Genomic DNA, 15,525 nt, shown 5'->3' on the forward strand with positions numbered 1-15,525 from the left:
GTCCAGTGGGACCCCTTGCTCGTATCTGCTGGTCGGAGAGTAGCCTCCATACAGTGAAGAGGCCCAGATCCGAAAGGAGGCTCATTGGTGTGCTGCTGCAGCCCGGGTGGAGACCTGCTACCCAAATTTGGACGGGTGGTGGAGCGGACTTCTGAATTGACACCCCCCACGCCTCCTTCTTGCCTGATCGGACCAGGTGGCCCGGGATGCGAACCCCTGCGCTGGAGCACCAGTGATCTGCTTCCCATTGGATCAAGACGTGGCTGCACCAGGGAGGCTGCCTGGAGGCTCAACAGCCACTGCAACCGCCGAGCGTGGTGCTGGGCACGGACCACCTTCCTTGCCTTGGCCGACCCCAGCTAGATGGCTCCCTGCCGCATGTGACCCTGCAAAGAGACACCTGGCCTCCAGGGGTGGGCAACCGCTGGTCGGTGTTGTCTGACTCGTGCATGGTCTGCGCCACTGCTATGCATGCAGGAAAAAAGGTTAATCTCTACTCTCTGGAAACCACACCTGTTCATCGTTTCAGTTCTAGCTGGGCAGCACGCCATCGTCGCTGTACAATCACAGCTGATCCACATCGACAAACAAGCTGTCCACACAAGTCAATCGGCGTCACCCGGTGAAGCAATTGGACACCTGACAGCACTCTGAGCCCACACTGTCCATTTCGCACTCCTCCGGCCAAGGGGAAAGATAGAGGTCCGAAACCTCCTGCAGCACAGACCAAAATGGATCAGTATACGGTTAAGGAACAGGAAATTTGATCCGGGACTGCAGAAGGGCAAACCCAAACGACGGGAGACCTTAACACGATTCTAAAAGCCATGTCCACTTCACAGACCACAGTTAAAAACAAGATCTGGGATGTCCGCGTGGACTCTGCTCTAATCCGGCAAGATCTCTGCAATGCAACGGCTATGATCACGGAAGCCGAATCCCGCATTTTCTCAGTCGAAAAGGATGTCACGGTCCTGAAAGAACAAATGACTCACCTGCAAACTCAGTCTAAAGAACTACACAGAAGGGCGGAGGATGCCAAAAACAGGTCCAGACGTAACAACTTGCGTCTAGTGGGATTTCCGGAGGGCACAGAGCATGGACCAATGGAGTCCTTCGTTGAAAGCTGGATTACCTTCTGGACGTCTAAAGACATGCTCTCTACATGGTTTGAGGTGCAACGAGCACACCGCTCCCTGGCTCCAAAACCTCCCCCAGGTGCTCCGCACCGACCCATCATAGCACGAATCCTCAACTTTAGGGATGGAGATCTGACACTGCAGCAAGCCTGTATTCGGAAAATCACAACCTATCGGAACCACGTCATCGCACCCCACCTGCGGGACATCATCAACACCTCCTTCACCACCGCCACCTTCCCTGAGAGCTGGAAGCATGCCGAACTCAGCGCTCTACTCAAGAAACCAACAGCGGACCCCACCGAACTCAAGAATTACCGCCCCATCTCGCTGCTCCCGTTCCCAGCCAAAGTCATCGAGAAGACTGTCAACAAGCAGCTGGCCGCCTTCCTCGAGACGAACCGATCCCTCGACCCCTCACAGTCTGGCTTCCGAGCCAACCACAGCACCGAGACCGCCCTCATCGCTGCCACCGATGACATCCGAACCCTGATGGACAACGGAGATACAGCGGCCCTCATCCTACTAGACCTCTCCGCGGCCTTCGACACCGTCTGCCACCGCACCCTAGTGCAGCGCCTCAGCAACGTTGGAATCCAGGAGAAGGCGCTGGAATGGATCATCTCCTTCCTCGACGGAAGAACACAGAGAGTCCGTCTACCACCATACAAGTCAGAGGCCACCGTAGTCATCTGCGGCGTCCCCCAAGGATCCTCGCTGAGCCCAACCCTCTTCAACGTCTACATGAGCCCCCTCGCGGCCATCGCACGCCAACACAACCTCAACATCATCTCCTACGCCGACGATACCCAGCTCATCCTCTCCCTGACCAATAACCCCGCCGCCGCCAGAGCCAACCTTCACGAAGGAATGAAAGAGGTAGCCGAGTGGATGTCGACCAGCCGCCTGAAGCTGAACTCGGACAAGACGGAAGTCCTCATCCTGGGATCCTCGCCCTCCGCCTGGGACGACTCCTGGTGGCCCCCCGCCCTGGGCACCGCACCCAAACCGACAGACCACCCACGCAACCTGGGCTTCATCCTGGACTCCTCCCTCTCCATGACCAAGCAAGTCAACGCCGTCTCCTCGTCATGCTTCAACACCCTGCGCATGCTACGGAAGATCTTCCGGTGGATCCCCACCGAGACCAGGAAGACTGTCACCCAGGCACTCGTCACCAGCCGACTGGACTACGGCAACGCCCTCTACGCCGGAACCACCGCCAAGCTCCAGAAGAGACTCCAACGGATCCAGAACGCCTCAGCCAGACTCATCCTCGACATCCCACGACACAGCCACATCTCCGGACACCTAAAAGACCTGCACTGGCTCCCAGTCAACAAGAGAATCACCTTCTGTCTCCTCACCCACGCACACAAAGCTCTTCACGACCAAGGCCCGAGCTACCTCAACAACCGCATCAACTTCTACGCTCCCAAACGACACTTCCGATCAGCCAGTCACGCCCTCGCCGCCGTCCCCCGCATCCGAAGAACGACAACAGGAGGAAGGTCCTTCTCCTACCTGGCCGCTAAGACCTGGAACTCCCTCCCGACCGACCTGCGCCTGACCCAAGACCACCTCGCCTTCAGGAAGAAGCTCAAGACCTGGCTGTTCGGGTAGCAGCAGCACCCCCCCCCCCCCCCAGCGCCTTGAGACCCTCCGGGTAAGTAGAGCGCTCTATAAATGCCTATGATTGATTGATTGATAATCCCAACTACACCAGGGAGGTTCAGAAACAAAGGCGATCCTATAAGGTAGTGAAACAAAAACTCTGTGCCATCAACCTACAATACTGGCTACTTTTCCCAGCACTGCTGCGAGTGGTCTTTCAGGAGAAAACACATTTCTTTGACAGCCTTGAGGCGGCTTGGACCTGGCTGACGGGGGAACGTCCCCTCCATCTCCGACCTGCGACGTCCACCCGGGTGCTCAGCCTCTAGCTATGCACCACCCAGCTCCACGTGAGAGGCGCACGCGGTCCCGCAGGGGTCGGGGAAGAAACAGGGCTAAGTCAGGCTCCCCAGTAATTGTGTCCTAAAAACTCCCGACGCTGGGCATGGACACCAGAGCCCCGCCTGTTGCGGGACTCCAGTTCCCGAGACCACTCACCTTCCGGGAGCAGCTCATCCAAAGTACTGGCCGTTGAATCTGCAGTCTCAGATCTGTCCCGTGGTCCGTTTATACCCAGTTGAAACTCTACAGGGTGCTACAAATGTATTTATTTGCAGCGTTTTATATAGCGCTCGCTAGACCCGGAGGTATCAGAGTGTTTTAAATAAGGCTCAACGAGTTACAAAATTACATCAGATGCACAGTGATTACACAGTAAATATGAGTTACTAGAGAAAAGCAAAAACTAAGACACATGGAAGGCAGTCTTACACTGTGATAAGGATTTACAAGAGCATTTCATAACAGAGACAGAGGCGTCCTGTGGGGAATGCAAGGTGAGGTTGGAAAAGTAAGAAGGGATAAGGAATGCAGATCAAGTCTGGAAGACCATCAAGTGTGGAAGAACTACAGCGAGATAAACTAGTCAGAGAGGAAAATACACAAACCGGAACTAGCGGCAAGCAATCTCAACATCCAAGTACTCGGAGACGACAACAGACGAGAGGAGTGTAAGAGAGTCAAGGGAGAGGGTGGGGGAGGGGGGGGGGGGGGGGGTCAGCTTGAGAAAAAGGAATAGTCAGGTGAACAGGGAGCAGTCCAGCGGCCAAGAGAAAAACGGTTGAAAGCCTCCAAGATTGAGGACCTAGGTCCCGGGCACCGAAGGTAATGATCTCAAAATGGCGGGATACCAACCATAACAAGCTCGGCTGACAAACCCAGACTTTCTGGGGGCATTAGACCATTGTGAAATGACAAAGCATCTGCTGCTAAGCCTCGACATTGAAAAAGGAAAGAGTTTTGGCAAAATCATTCTCAGGAAGTGCAACCAGAATATGGAACTCCTTATTTCCGGCCCTACATGCCACCACTCTGAAGGCCGTCTTTAAGTCTAAACTGAAAGCCCTTCTCTTTCGATGATATTTTTGCTAAACCCTCGTCCCCAGTTTTGATCACTAATCCGTACTCAAAGACTTACTGCATAACCTTATTTTCATTCAAATCCATTGCACACTTGGCACCAGTCAATATCCCGATTGTTGTAACTAATACTTTACTACATCTTCTGATAATGTCACTAGCCAGGTCTGATGGCTTAGTGGAGTAATTCATCCACTGTAGGGGACTGTGTTTGACCTCATGGTCACAAGTTGAAATCTCAGCAGGGCCACTCAGCCTTTCATCCTTCTCAGGTCGATAAAATGAAACCCCACACTTTATAATACACCTGTCAAACTGATGACTTAATCGACATCAGTCAGATATTTCTGCCGATGTATACTCTGATCCTCCAAAGTGAGGGGTCCACCACGTTTCACTGACTCTAAACATTATAGTTCAGTTCAACTCAATAGTTATAGGGCGACAGAAGCTTATGTTCGTAGGGTGAGGTGGTTGGGGCCGTTGTCCCGAGTTATTAGTTGTTTAGCACGTCAAAGTTCACAGCAGTTCAGCTCCACACCATCACCAAACCGCCCCACAAAGGCACCGCAACAGATGCAACACAAGGCTAATACATCTCAGCTTCCAGGACACGCACCAAGCAGCAGACCCCAGCAGTACTGCAGGCCCCTCTTGTTGACCACAATACAATAACTTATTGAGGTGATTCTCTCCGTATCATGTCCTGAAAGGTCAACGGCTTGCTGGATAGGAACAAAAGGACCGAAGTCCTGCGGCACGCCCATGCCCTAGTCAGTCTCTTGCTCCAGAAAACCCATCTCCTGGGCAATCTCCATCCCTTCCCCGTAGGAGATGGATTTGATAGGTCCGGACACTCAGGCTTGACACAGGGCTCTCGCGGGGTCGCCATCCTATTAAAGCGTAACCTGCCTTTTGTACCTACTCAAATTACCAGAGATCATGACGGCCGTTTTGTTGCCCTTTCCGGTTCTCTGGGGGAGGAAACCCTTAACGTCCTTTCCATCTACATCCCCAGCGCAACCCACACAAAGACCTCAAACCATATAGGTGAAATACTCTCTTCCCTGCCTCCCGGGATAATGGTTTTGGGAGGGGAAGATTGGGCTTCACCTGGTCTCCCCCACCTGAGGGGTGGGCTTAGCAGAGGTGGGCACACCTTCTGGGCTGGCTAATTTTTCCCGACGGCTAGGACTTTTGGAGAAGTTAGACATTGTTAGACATTTTTCTACCATTACACCTTTTGAAAAAAAACAGGCTTATTGACTGAAAACAGATGGTAAGAAGAGAAAACAGTGACAGAATAAAGCAAAGCTGTCTGGGAGCGGCGCCCACCCCCAAACAGGAGATCAAGAGCTTGGGGGTGTGGTTGGAGCAGGACCTCTCCTTCAAGACACACGCTAAAAAGACCGCAGGCGTGTGTTTCGGCCTGCTCCGGTCAGCCCGGAAGATCTTACCTCTCCTCCCAGAGGCCTCCAGGAGGCTACTCATTCAGGGGCTTATCATCTCTCGGCTGGACTTCAGTAACGCGTTGTTTCTGGGGGCCCCAGAGTCCACCCTAAATAAGCTGCAGCAAGTGCAGAATGCGGCCGCGAGGCTTCTGATGGACCTCCCCAGGCGTCAGTCAGCTCGCCCTGCCCTGAAGGCGCTCCACTGGCTCCCTGTCAGAGAGAGGGTGAGATTCAAGGCACTCTGTATGGCCCACAAAATCTTGCAGGGGAAAGGCCCTCCTATCCTACGGGATATGGTTCGACCCTATAAGGCCTCCCGCTCCCTCCGCTCTGACCATCAACATCTGCTGCAGGTTACGAGGGTAAGGAAGGCAAGAACTGGTGGCAGAAGATTCTCCATTAACGTGGCCACCCTGTGAAACTCCCTTCCCCTGTACCTGCGCGCGGAAACTAGCTTCTTACGTTTCCGCAAACTTTTAAAAACTCATCTGTTCCCTGCCTAATTCCGGTGTCTCGTGTTATGGCGTCTCTCTCTGGATGAGCGCGGGGATGCCCAAGGGTAACCAGGCGCGATATAAAACTCTTTAATAATAATAATAATAATAATAATATCTTAGAAAAAACTAAGATAAGTGAAAGAAAAAAGAAAAGAAAAAAACTGCATTTTCAGACAAAGTAGCGTTTGGAGATGAGCACTGGTGTTCAGTGAACAGAAAAAATAAATGACTGACTGACTGACTCCCCCGTGTGCAGAGCAGTCACTGGAAGACTTAAAGTGACCATGTACGTTGTCTCTTATTCAAAGCATATGTATAGCAACAAATCTGGAATCTGTGGCTCATCTTCCTAAATAAGCCTCCTTCAAGAAAATCAAAACCTTTTGAAGCTTACTGGGTGGGTGAAAAGCCGATTACAGACATTAAGCAGGAACATTTGGCTGCCTTTCACATATTTCCCATATTTAAAGCCAACTCCACCTCACATTTTCAAAAAGATCAGAAAGTTTAACAATGAAGGAATTATTTTACCTATGTTGTTGTTGTTGGTGTTCTCGCGGGATTTGGACTTCTTACTTGTTTTAAGGGCATTATCTGGACGCGACTTAGAATTGCCTTCCAATTTCATGTCCTGGTTAACAATGACACCAAAACCTGAAAGAGAATATTCAGACTCTTCAGAATCAGTTCTGTTCTATAATTCATACTTTATTCAAAGCGAAATCTAATATGCAATTGTAGCTGATTTGTTCACAATCCCATTCTACAAAACGCTCTAGACATAGGCACATTGGGCAACAGACAGCTCCTTACACGTTCAGCTGCACAGCTTGTCAAAAATAAGTGAAGGAGCAACCAGGCTTAGATGGGATGACAGCTGAGCTAGCTAAAGGAAGCAAAGTAAAGTAAGGAAATGTTGGAAGAAAATATGGGGATAAAAGATAAGCAGGTGGGATAACTGTGTAAGCAAAGAAAGAATAGCAGGGGGAATGATCACCGAAACAGAAGGATAAGTGGAGGAACAACATTCCTTGATCTGTACAGAAAGCGGTTCTATTGTGCTCACTCTTGATTTTCTGACTTACTTTGTGTTTTTTACTGAAATAGATGGATGCACTAGACATCTGTGAGCTCACTGTGATGCTCTACGCAGTATTGGTTTGCTGACCAGAAGAGCACAATGCTCTACAGAACTCTGGCTGCAACGCAAACAATAACCACATCCATGGATAGAGGCAAACACTACTACTGGGTGATAAGTCTACGACCACCTCCAGATTATTCAGCTTAGCTTCCCACAACTGGGGTCCTCATCAGTGAGTATTCTGTGCAAGTATGTGTAGGGAGCATGTAGAACAAGTAGATTATGAATAGTGTATACATCGCCGGAAGCACAAGATGGTAAAGTTCCCCAGTCATTTTCTAGATTCTCCGTTCTTTGTGCAGAGACCCTAGAATGGTCACCTGTCTAATTTCAGACTGGAATATGTACTCCACTCTAAACCAAAGAATAAGAGAAATTGAACTGTTTCGGTAAGCAGTGAGGTGCAAAGAGTGAGGGTGAGAAGAGTTGGGGAACTAAAGCATAACACCGCCACCAGCGAGCACATTTAAAACAGAAACGTATACAAAAGGCAACAGAATAGAGCATAGCTCAGAACATGTATGGTTCAGAGGTGGTGGATATCAACTGTGTAGTGGATACAATATGCTGTTGTATGCTCATTAAAAGGAGGAACAGATAATCAGAAGAACAAGCATAAATGTACTGCTTTACAGGGTTGATGTGCCAAGAGGTGCAATAATTATTCTTTGTTTTTTACCAGGAGAAGACACCATTTTAACTACTAGCTCAAATGGCTGCTGTTAGTGAGCTCTAGTGGATGGGATTCAAGAAGGTTGAATGGCTGTGTCAAAAACTGGATTTTTTATTTGAGAGGATGTCTATCAAATTAAACACAATGTGGTTAGAATCAAACAGAAATGACTCTCCAATTACCAACTCATAACCATAGCACAAGCAAAAATGCGTGCCAAATTAAAGCAGTAACAGGCAACATAAAGGTCTTGGACAACACATATAAATCCCAAACCAATTTAGAAACAATTGTGACTGGAATGTTCATGGTGTATTCATGTCCCCTGATCTGCGTGACCAACTTTACAGTATCTGGTTTCCTGGGTTTTGGATTTTTGCCCCATCTTCATTTTGAGGTAGCATTTGCATGAAGGCCTAGGTCTGTCGTTTGACAGGAGTCCATTTCTACATGGGTCATGGACCTAGAGGTGGCCTCAAGTGTGCTCTCCAAAGTCGCAGAGGACTACCATCTCTGTGTACAGAATCTTTGAAAATTCCATGTGTGATTAGACTCTTTACCTATATCACGGGAGTAGAGGCTTACTATCACACTAGTATATAGTTATGCTGCTACAGATACGTCTGGATCCTTAAGCTAAGGTCCCAAGTACATTGGTGCATGTATTTTGTGTGTGGTCTGAGTATTACACTCATAAGTTAGCATCAAAGTAAACAAGACTGAAAGGCCTGCAGAGTCCATTTAGGAAACCTCTAGCCTGTTCATGTGCACTTAATGGAAAAGAGAGTACTCTTCCAGACAGTAGAAGCATATTGCTGACAAATGCCCGGGTCAGGAGGAAGGGAACCTAGACACTGAATTGGGGAATCAGGAGACCGGCTTGTCCTTACAAGTTCAATTAGGTTCTCTTGAGTCAGAGGGCTGCTGAATAGTCTTCCTGACACTACCACATGGTAGATGGTAGGGGTGGTCCGGTACAGAATGCTCACACCACTTCGTACCTCTGTTATGGAGTGTCCCACTTGGAGACAACTATGCTATGAGAAGCATCACTCTTGACAAATTCTGAGCCTGTAACACAGTCTAGGAAGAACACAAGAAAGGAAAACTGATCTGAACCAGTTCTAAAGGAGCATACAGAATACACACCCCCTTGCCATTTCTGTATAAAATTGAGAACAGTTGACATCCTTGCGGTTACAGTTGCAAAGAGAACCCAGAGGACTACCATACAATCAGAGTTTGTGTCTGCCTAACAGCCCTGCTTCCCTGAGGTCGGAGGACATAACCTGGATTCGGATATGGAGGAAGAGTGGTTTCCCCGTACTGGAATGCCTGGAAGAAGGGGGTTGGGGAAGGGAGCTGTTGGAATTAGGTAGCCTGGCCTAGGGCAAGACTAGCATAACAGAGGCACAGTGTAAAGGTTGCAGACCACCCAAAAGTAATTTCACGCAATAGCACTCAAAAAGAAAACACTACACCAAAATTATATGAAAATACGTACTGCTTTATATAAAAATAATATGCTCTGTGTTGTCAAGTTTCAGTAACTCACATATAAATAGTTCAAAGCAGTTTAGATCACTTTCAGGGTCAGCAATTACACGTTTTAAATTACTAGCAGATAATCACTTTTTAAATTACTAGCAGTCACTGTATTTCCGAATTCTGATCACACTTTTGCATTAGGATAACTGTACCTTAGAATCAATTAGGCCAGATATGCCCCGCTAGAATCTTGGGAGAAAAATCTACCACATAGTATAAGCAAGAATACGTTTCAATTCTAGACCATATTAACAACCAGCATTTGTAGTAAAGACAATTCACTTAGACACTACTGGCAGATATCTCTTACACTTTTTATAGCTCAATTAGGCATTTACTATACTCAGCTTACTTTGTATAATTTCTCAGTTCAGTATTACTCTCCAGTTTGGTAAGATCAGCCCCTTTAATTAGATCAGGGTAACACTTCCCTTTACATAAATAGCATTTCAGTTCACTTTCTTATCTGGTAAAAGAAAAGGGGTTAAGACCCATGTATGTCAGCTTACAACAGTACCCGGTCAGGGATTCCCCATAGACGCTGTACTCCCAGAGTCAGAGTCTCAATTTATACAGTTGCTCCTGTGTAGACAATCCCCCAGGTAACCACCTCCTTACTTGTGTCTGTCGTTGTTGCATCAGGGGTAAGGCTGATCAAGCGCGAGGGGCTGGGGGAAGGAAGGCTGACGAGGCTCTCTCGCCCCACAAGACTTCTCAGCTCAAGCCTGCTCCTCCGCGCTGCTCCCGCTCAGGAAACCACGAAGGCAGAAGCCTCAATGCCCCCAGACCTCTACCGGCCTTGCAACTCTCCCTCCCTGCCCGAGCCGGCTCCTCAGCGCGGCGCTCGAACAGGAGGGACCAAGCCGATCACTCGGCCAGCTGAAAAACCCTCCGGCGCTTCTCCTCAGCGCCGACCTCCGCAGACACTTCTCCAGCGGGCATGCGCAGAAGCGTTCTTGCCGAAGTCGCGTCCCACAGATCCCGCTCCAGGGAGAGACGCTACACGCTCGGGCCTGCTCACTTCCTTGCCCCTCCTTCCGGGGATATCTACCTCAGAGGGGGCATGCGCGATGGCGCTCTTACTTTCCTCAAGTATGGGTCACTTCCAGCAACGCGACACAAGCGCGATAGGCGCCCCTGGGGTCCCGCTCACGAAGGGAAGCCTCGACAGGCTTCTCAGGCTCAGTGGATCCCGGGGAGGTGACGGCACAAAGCGTAGTCGTGTTTCCAAGGTCCTGCTCCCAGTTCACCTCACACCTTTCACCCAACAGGCGGAAGAGCTTGCCCTACGCCACAGCACCAGTCCAGGGTAAGGAAATACTACAGTTACTCAGTGATGTTATTTCCTTTCTTCACTAAAACGAGGAGGGGGGGGAAAGCTTCTTCAGGATAAGCCAATATGTACTTCCTTAACACTAACCCCCTATTTCTCCTTACTGGACAGACTAGGGCTCAAGGGAACTCTTGGTTCAGCTCCCAGGACAGGGCTCTTCTTAGCTTCCAAAACTACCAGACTTAACCCCTTCACCTATCTGCCCAGGATCAGCAGGATGAGCTAACTTGGCTAGGACAACAGGACCAAGGAGGGGGAAAACCTTGACAGAGGGCTACTCTTGTAGAGGGAACCACCCTTCAGAATCCTACCCCCACTAGACCTCAGCCTTCACTCTAGCTGCTCCTCACTGACAGACAAAATGGCTGTCCAGCATTCCGCCTTATATAGGCTGCCCTTCAGTGGTCCAGAATGGACCAGAAGGTTCTGGAATGCCCTATGTTAGGCTATGGCCAGGTTCTGTTGGTGACAGTTGGTGGCCACCATTTTAGGTGGTGCCAACTTTTCTGTCAGAACAGGCCTCTGGGCCTGAGGTAAAAGATTATGAGGGGGGGGAAGAAAACACCTATCCCCCTGCCCAACACCTACAAAAAGTCAGTAGACACAACAAGCATTGGAAATGCAATAGGTCTCGCAGCATTAGAGTTAGTGCTTTTAGAATTGTTTATGGGGTTTTTTTGTAAATCTTTAGCATTTTTGTTTCCTGTAGCCAATGCTAAAGAATTACAAATAAAAAAAGCCATAAACAATTCTAAAAGCTCTAACTCAAATGCTCCGAGACCTATTGCACTGTGTGAGGGTGAGGGGTTGAGGGTGAGTGAGGCTGAGGGTGGGTGAGGGTGGGTGAGGGTGAGTGAGGGTGAGTGAGGGGTTGAGGGTGAGTGAGAGTGAGGGCGAGTGAGGGCGAGTGAGGGTGAGTGAGGGTGAGGGTGAGTGAGGGTGAGGGTGAGTGTGAGTTAGGGTGAGGGGTTGAGGGTGGGTGAGGGTGAGGGGTTGAGGGTGAGTGAGGATGAGTGAGGGTGAGTGAGGGGTTGAGGGTGAGTGAGGGTGAGTGAGGGTGAGTGAGGGTGAGTGAGGGTGAGTGAGGGTGAGTGAGGGTGAGTGAGGGTGAGGGGGTGAGTGCCTAGTACCAATATTTCGCCACAGTTTGCCCGAGGCATCGGCAGACGCTGTAGGTAATAATAATAAAATAGCCTGCTTTCGGGTGTTCAGAAAGGGGGGGGGGATTTTGCAATCGGGTATAGCAAAGAGATGGCGGGGATGTAAAGGGCTTGACTGGAACTATGCCAATAGTATGCTACACGTTAAACGCGCTGCTGTCAGACGCTGAAGGTAACGAAAATAGGGTGCATTCAGGTGTTTAGGGGGGGTTGTGTAAATAGAGCATAGCAAAGCGGTGGCAGGGAAGGCAAAGATGGATATGTAGAAGAATCCTAGGACTACTGCAAGACAATCACTGGCAAAGCTAAACTGTCTCGGCTGCCAAATGCTCGAGTACAACTCGGAAATCAGTTTTTTTTTTAAACACATGCAGTGCCTGAGCGTTACAATCACTGGCAAAGCTAAACCGTCTCGGCTGCCAAATGCTCGAGTACAACTCGGAAATCAGTTTTTTTTTTTAAACACATGCAGTGCCTGAGCGTGTCACCACTGAGGGTGCATGGGGAGCGGGGAGGAGGGAGGAGAAATGCGTCTCGGCCGGAGCAGGGGGCGTAGCAGGGAGAGCGGGCTGTGAAATGCACTTCACACGGCCGGCCGGTCGTGAAACTGAAAGCATGGCCGGCCGGCCGTGAAAGCCTTTGATGCCGCAGGGGGTGGAGCGGCACCAGCTGGGAGAGTAGGGGTGGGGAGGGGGGGGCCGGGGGGGGGGGGTTATTTTACCCAACATAAATCACTATCTGAGTGAATAATGCGTTTAAAAAATGTATAAACATACAACGTAAAATGGTTTAAGCATGGATACCTTTTCTCGAAGTTTACCAAAGCAATGCAAGTTAAAAAGCACAGTCTGAACCGGTGACTCCTCACATACTTTGTAAATAACCCTAGTGTGCTTTTTTAACGTGTCTAACATGCCTGCCACTTCTAGGTACATCTAGCAGTAGCCTTACGTCGCTTTCCGGCGGACATGACCTCTGAAGGAGTGTTCTTCGCTGGAGCCAAACACTTTACTTCCCGTAACCCACAGATCCCTGGGGAAATAATTGTCAGCGACGGAGAATGACGCTGGGCATTCTGCCATATGTCTGCTCTGCTGGTATCTCCCTTGGATCAAGGGTAAAGTGGAGAAAGCAAAGTACTTGGCTCGAAACACCAAGGGCGTCTCTCGCATACAAGGGTGTAGGCATGTCTCAGGACGAACTGACGAAGCATTTAGCATTAGTAATTTTACCAAGCCAATCACTCTCGAATGCACCACAAGTTCAGGCCAGAACCCCTTCACTGCTATGATGTGTAAACAAACCGTGGCGTTTAATGAACACTAAGCCCTTTCCAACTCACCGGCTCTTGGCGCTTTGTCTGGATGTCCACTACATACAGGCAGGTCAAAGTGCCGGCACTTATTTAATTTGGAAGGGAGAGTACTTGCACGTTTCATCACGGATGTAATACGTATAATGTTTAACTACTGTACAGAATTTAACGGCAAACCCGGCACAAAGGTACAAAACAAAAACCTGCAAAGGTACAAAGCAGGTACCTACAAGAGCGAGAAAGCAGTGAACGTCTGGTAGTCGAGTTAAGACTACCAGCCTGTGTATGCGTCGACGTTTAAGTGCACCGGACGCCAACTTGTGACCACAGTTTCGGGCACCGGCACTCCCCCGTACACAAATTAAGCACTGCCAGTACTCAATAGCAGCCAGGGACAGTAAGAACCTGCAGTTTTATTGTTCAATTTCAATCACTGCGTATGGGTTAAGTAACGGGGTAGTTTTTTATCGCTGGGTGGTCCTTATACCGGGAAAGTACTCAATCTGCAGTGGGTAATACAGATCAGTAAGTATCAGTCCGTGTGCGACGCGTTGTGTACAGCCCGGCAGTAATATATGCAATGGGCTACACAGCCCAACAATCTCTATTGTTGACTAAATCAACTGGGCTGTAAAGTGTGTACGAAAGAGCAGGGAATATGTACATCAATCAGATACCAACAATCACAAATCTCTGATGCCGAGAAAAGTCTGTGGGTAATAATTGCATAAAGAAGGACATCGAGTATTCCCTTTCTGTAAAATACTCCAAGCACTGTCAGATCTAACTGCTGCTACATTGAGGAGAAGAACCGGTCTGCATCACATCGCCACTATCAAAACTCAAGAATATCTATCTTACGATGTCGTATTTCAGCGGGGGTAACAGTCTGCAGGCATCAAAGAATAACGAGGGGGGTGGGGACGAAGTTTCCCTGTTTTCGTCTTTCGCGTGTTGCAGCAAAGACAGGAAAGGCATCCAAACAGGAAAGGCATTTAACACCAGCGTGTCATGATCTGAAGTCTATGCGTAGAGCGATATCTCGCCTAAAATACTGGGGCAAGACAGGAGGTAATTAAGCTGCTCAGCGCGCTGAAATATGCAGTTTTACCAAGTCCTTCTGTGAATAAGCAGCCCTTTTCCTACATAGCGGCACCCTGGTTTCTCCGCAATATGCAGTAAGAAGGGTCGTTGTGGACGCAGATGTTTCTATAGCAATGCATTTATCAACCGCGGGGTAGAGACATGACCTGTCCGGAGCGGGGGAGAGGGTGTTAAGCAGCAGGGCTGCCTGATAGAGTGGAGAGCGGGCGGGCAGAGAGAGTGAGGGGGCGGAGCGGGGGTGTGGGAGGAGTGCGGGAACAGACGGGAGGGGAGGAGAGTAGGAGGAGGAGTAGGGGAGGCACGGCCTAGCGGCCGTGCAATCAAGAAGTGAGGGGGCGGGAGAGTAGGCAAGGCAGGCGGCTGGGGCTTGTGCACGCGCTTTTAAGCTCAATGCGCATGCGCATTGAGCTTAAAAGTCACGGGCACTGCAAGGAATCGCCACGATTCCTTGCAGTGTAGATAAAGAGCGGATAAGTCCCAATACTCTCGCCTTGCTCGATGCGCATGCGCATCGACAGGCGAGACCTAAAAATTAGCAAGGGTTTGAGGGGCAAAAAGGGGACAAAATAAATAAAAATTAGGAGGGACTTCGCCAAAAAGCCAGACAGGTCTAACAGGAGCCATCAGTGCAGGAGGAGCTGACTACAGGTTTGGACAACAACAGTTAACCCCAGTGCTGGGATTCATCCAACAGAGTCTTGAGAAGAGTGGGACTGGAGTGCCGCTGGCTAAGTGATGGTCACTTTCACCCAAGAGAAAGAAGACTGCGGACGTGTTCCCAAAAGGATCCGCTCCATTACAGCTGTGACACTTGCCAGAGTGAGCCTGAGTGGACTGTGCTGCTGAAAAGAAACTGGGAAAGCTGTGGCACCTGATACCGGACTTTCCCCTGGAGAAGAACGGCAACGACATCTCAACCCAGGGAGTACTAAATGGAACAAAGATTTACTCAGCACAGAGGAGGGGAGCCCAAGTGCAACTCACGGGCTGCCGGTTGCCGGTGCTGTCCACTCAGAAGAGGACTGCCACCTTAAGACAGCTGCCCATTGCTTCTGCCTCCAAAACACTGCTATGCAGCTCACATTTGCCAAACCAGGAATGGAGCAACCACCTGGCCCAACCACAGCC

The 15,525-nt window shown here is 49.6% G+C and overlaps 1 protein-coding gene across 3 annotated transcripts in view; it reads right to left on the reverse strand.

Annotated features, from left to right (window-relative positions):
- Window positions 1–15,525, reverse strand: part of PRDM15 (PR/SET domain 15) — a 502,608-nt gene that overhangs the window by 410,668 nt on the left and 76,415 nt on the right. For all 3 annotated transcript variants that reach the window (XM_086935443.1, XM_086935442.1, XM_086935441.1), the window contains exon 7: window positions 6,652–6,774. In XM_086935443.1, coding sequence (XP_086791569.1) covers window positions 6,652–6,774 — 123 coding nt within the window. The remainder of the gene's footprint in view (window positions 1–6,651; window positions 6,775–15,525) is intronic.

The sequence above is a fragment of the Lissotriton vulgaris genome, chromosome 8 (assembly GCF_964263255.1).
Source record: "Lissotriton vulgaris chromosome 8, aLisVul1.2, whole genome shotgun sequence".
Taxonomy (NCBI): domain Eukaryota; kingdom Metazoa; phylum Chordata; class Amphibia; order Caudata; family Salamandridae; genus Lissotriton; species Lissotriton vulgaris.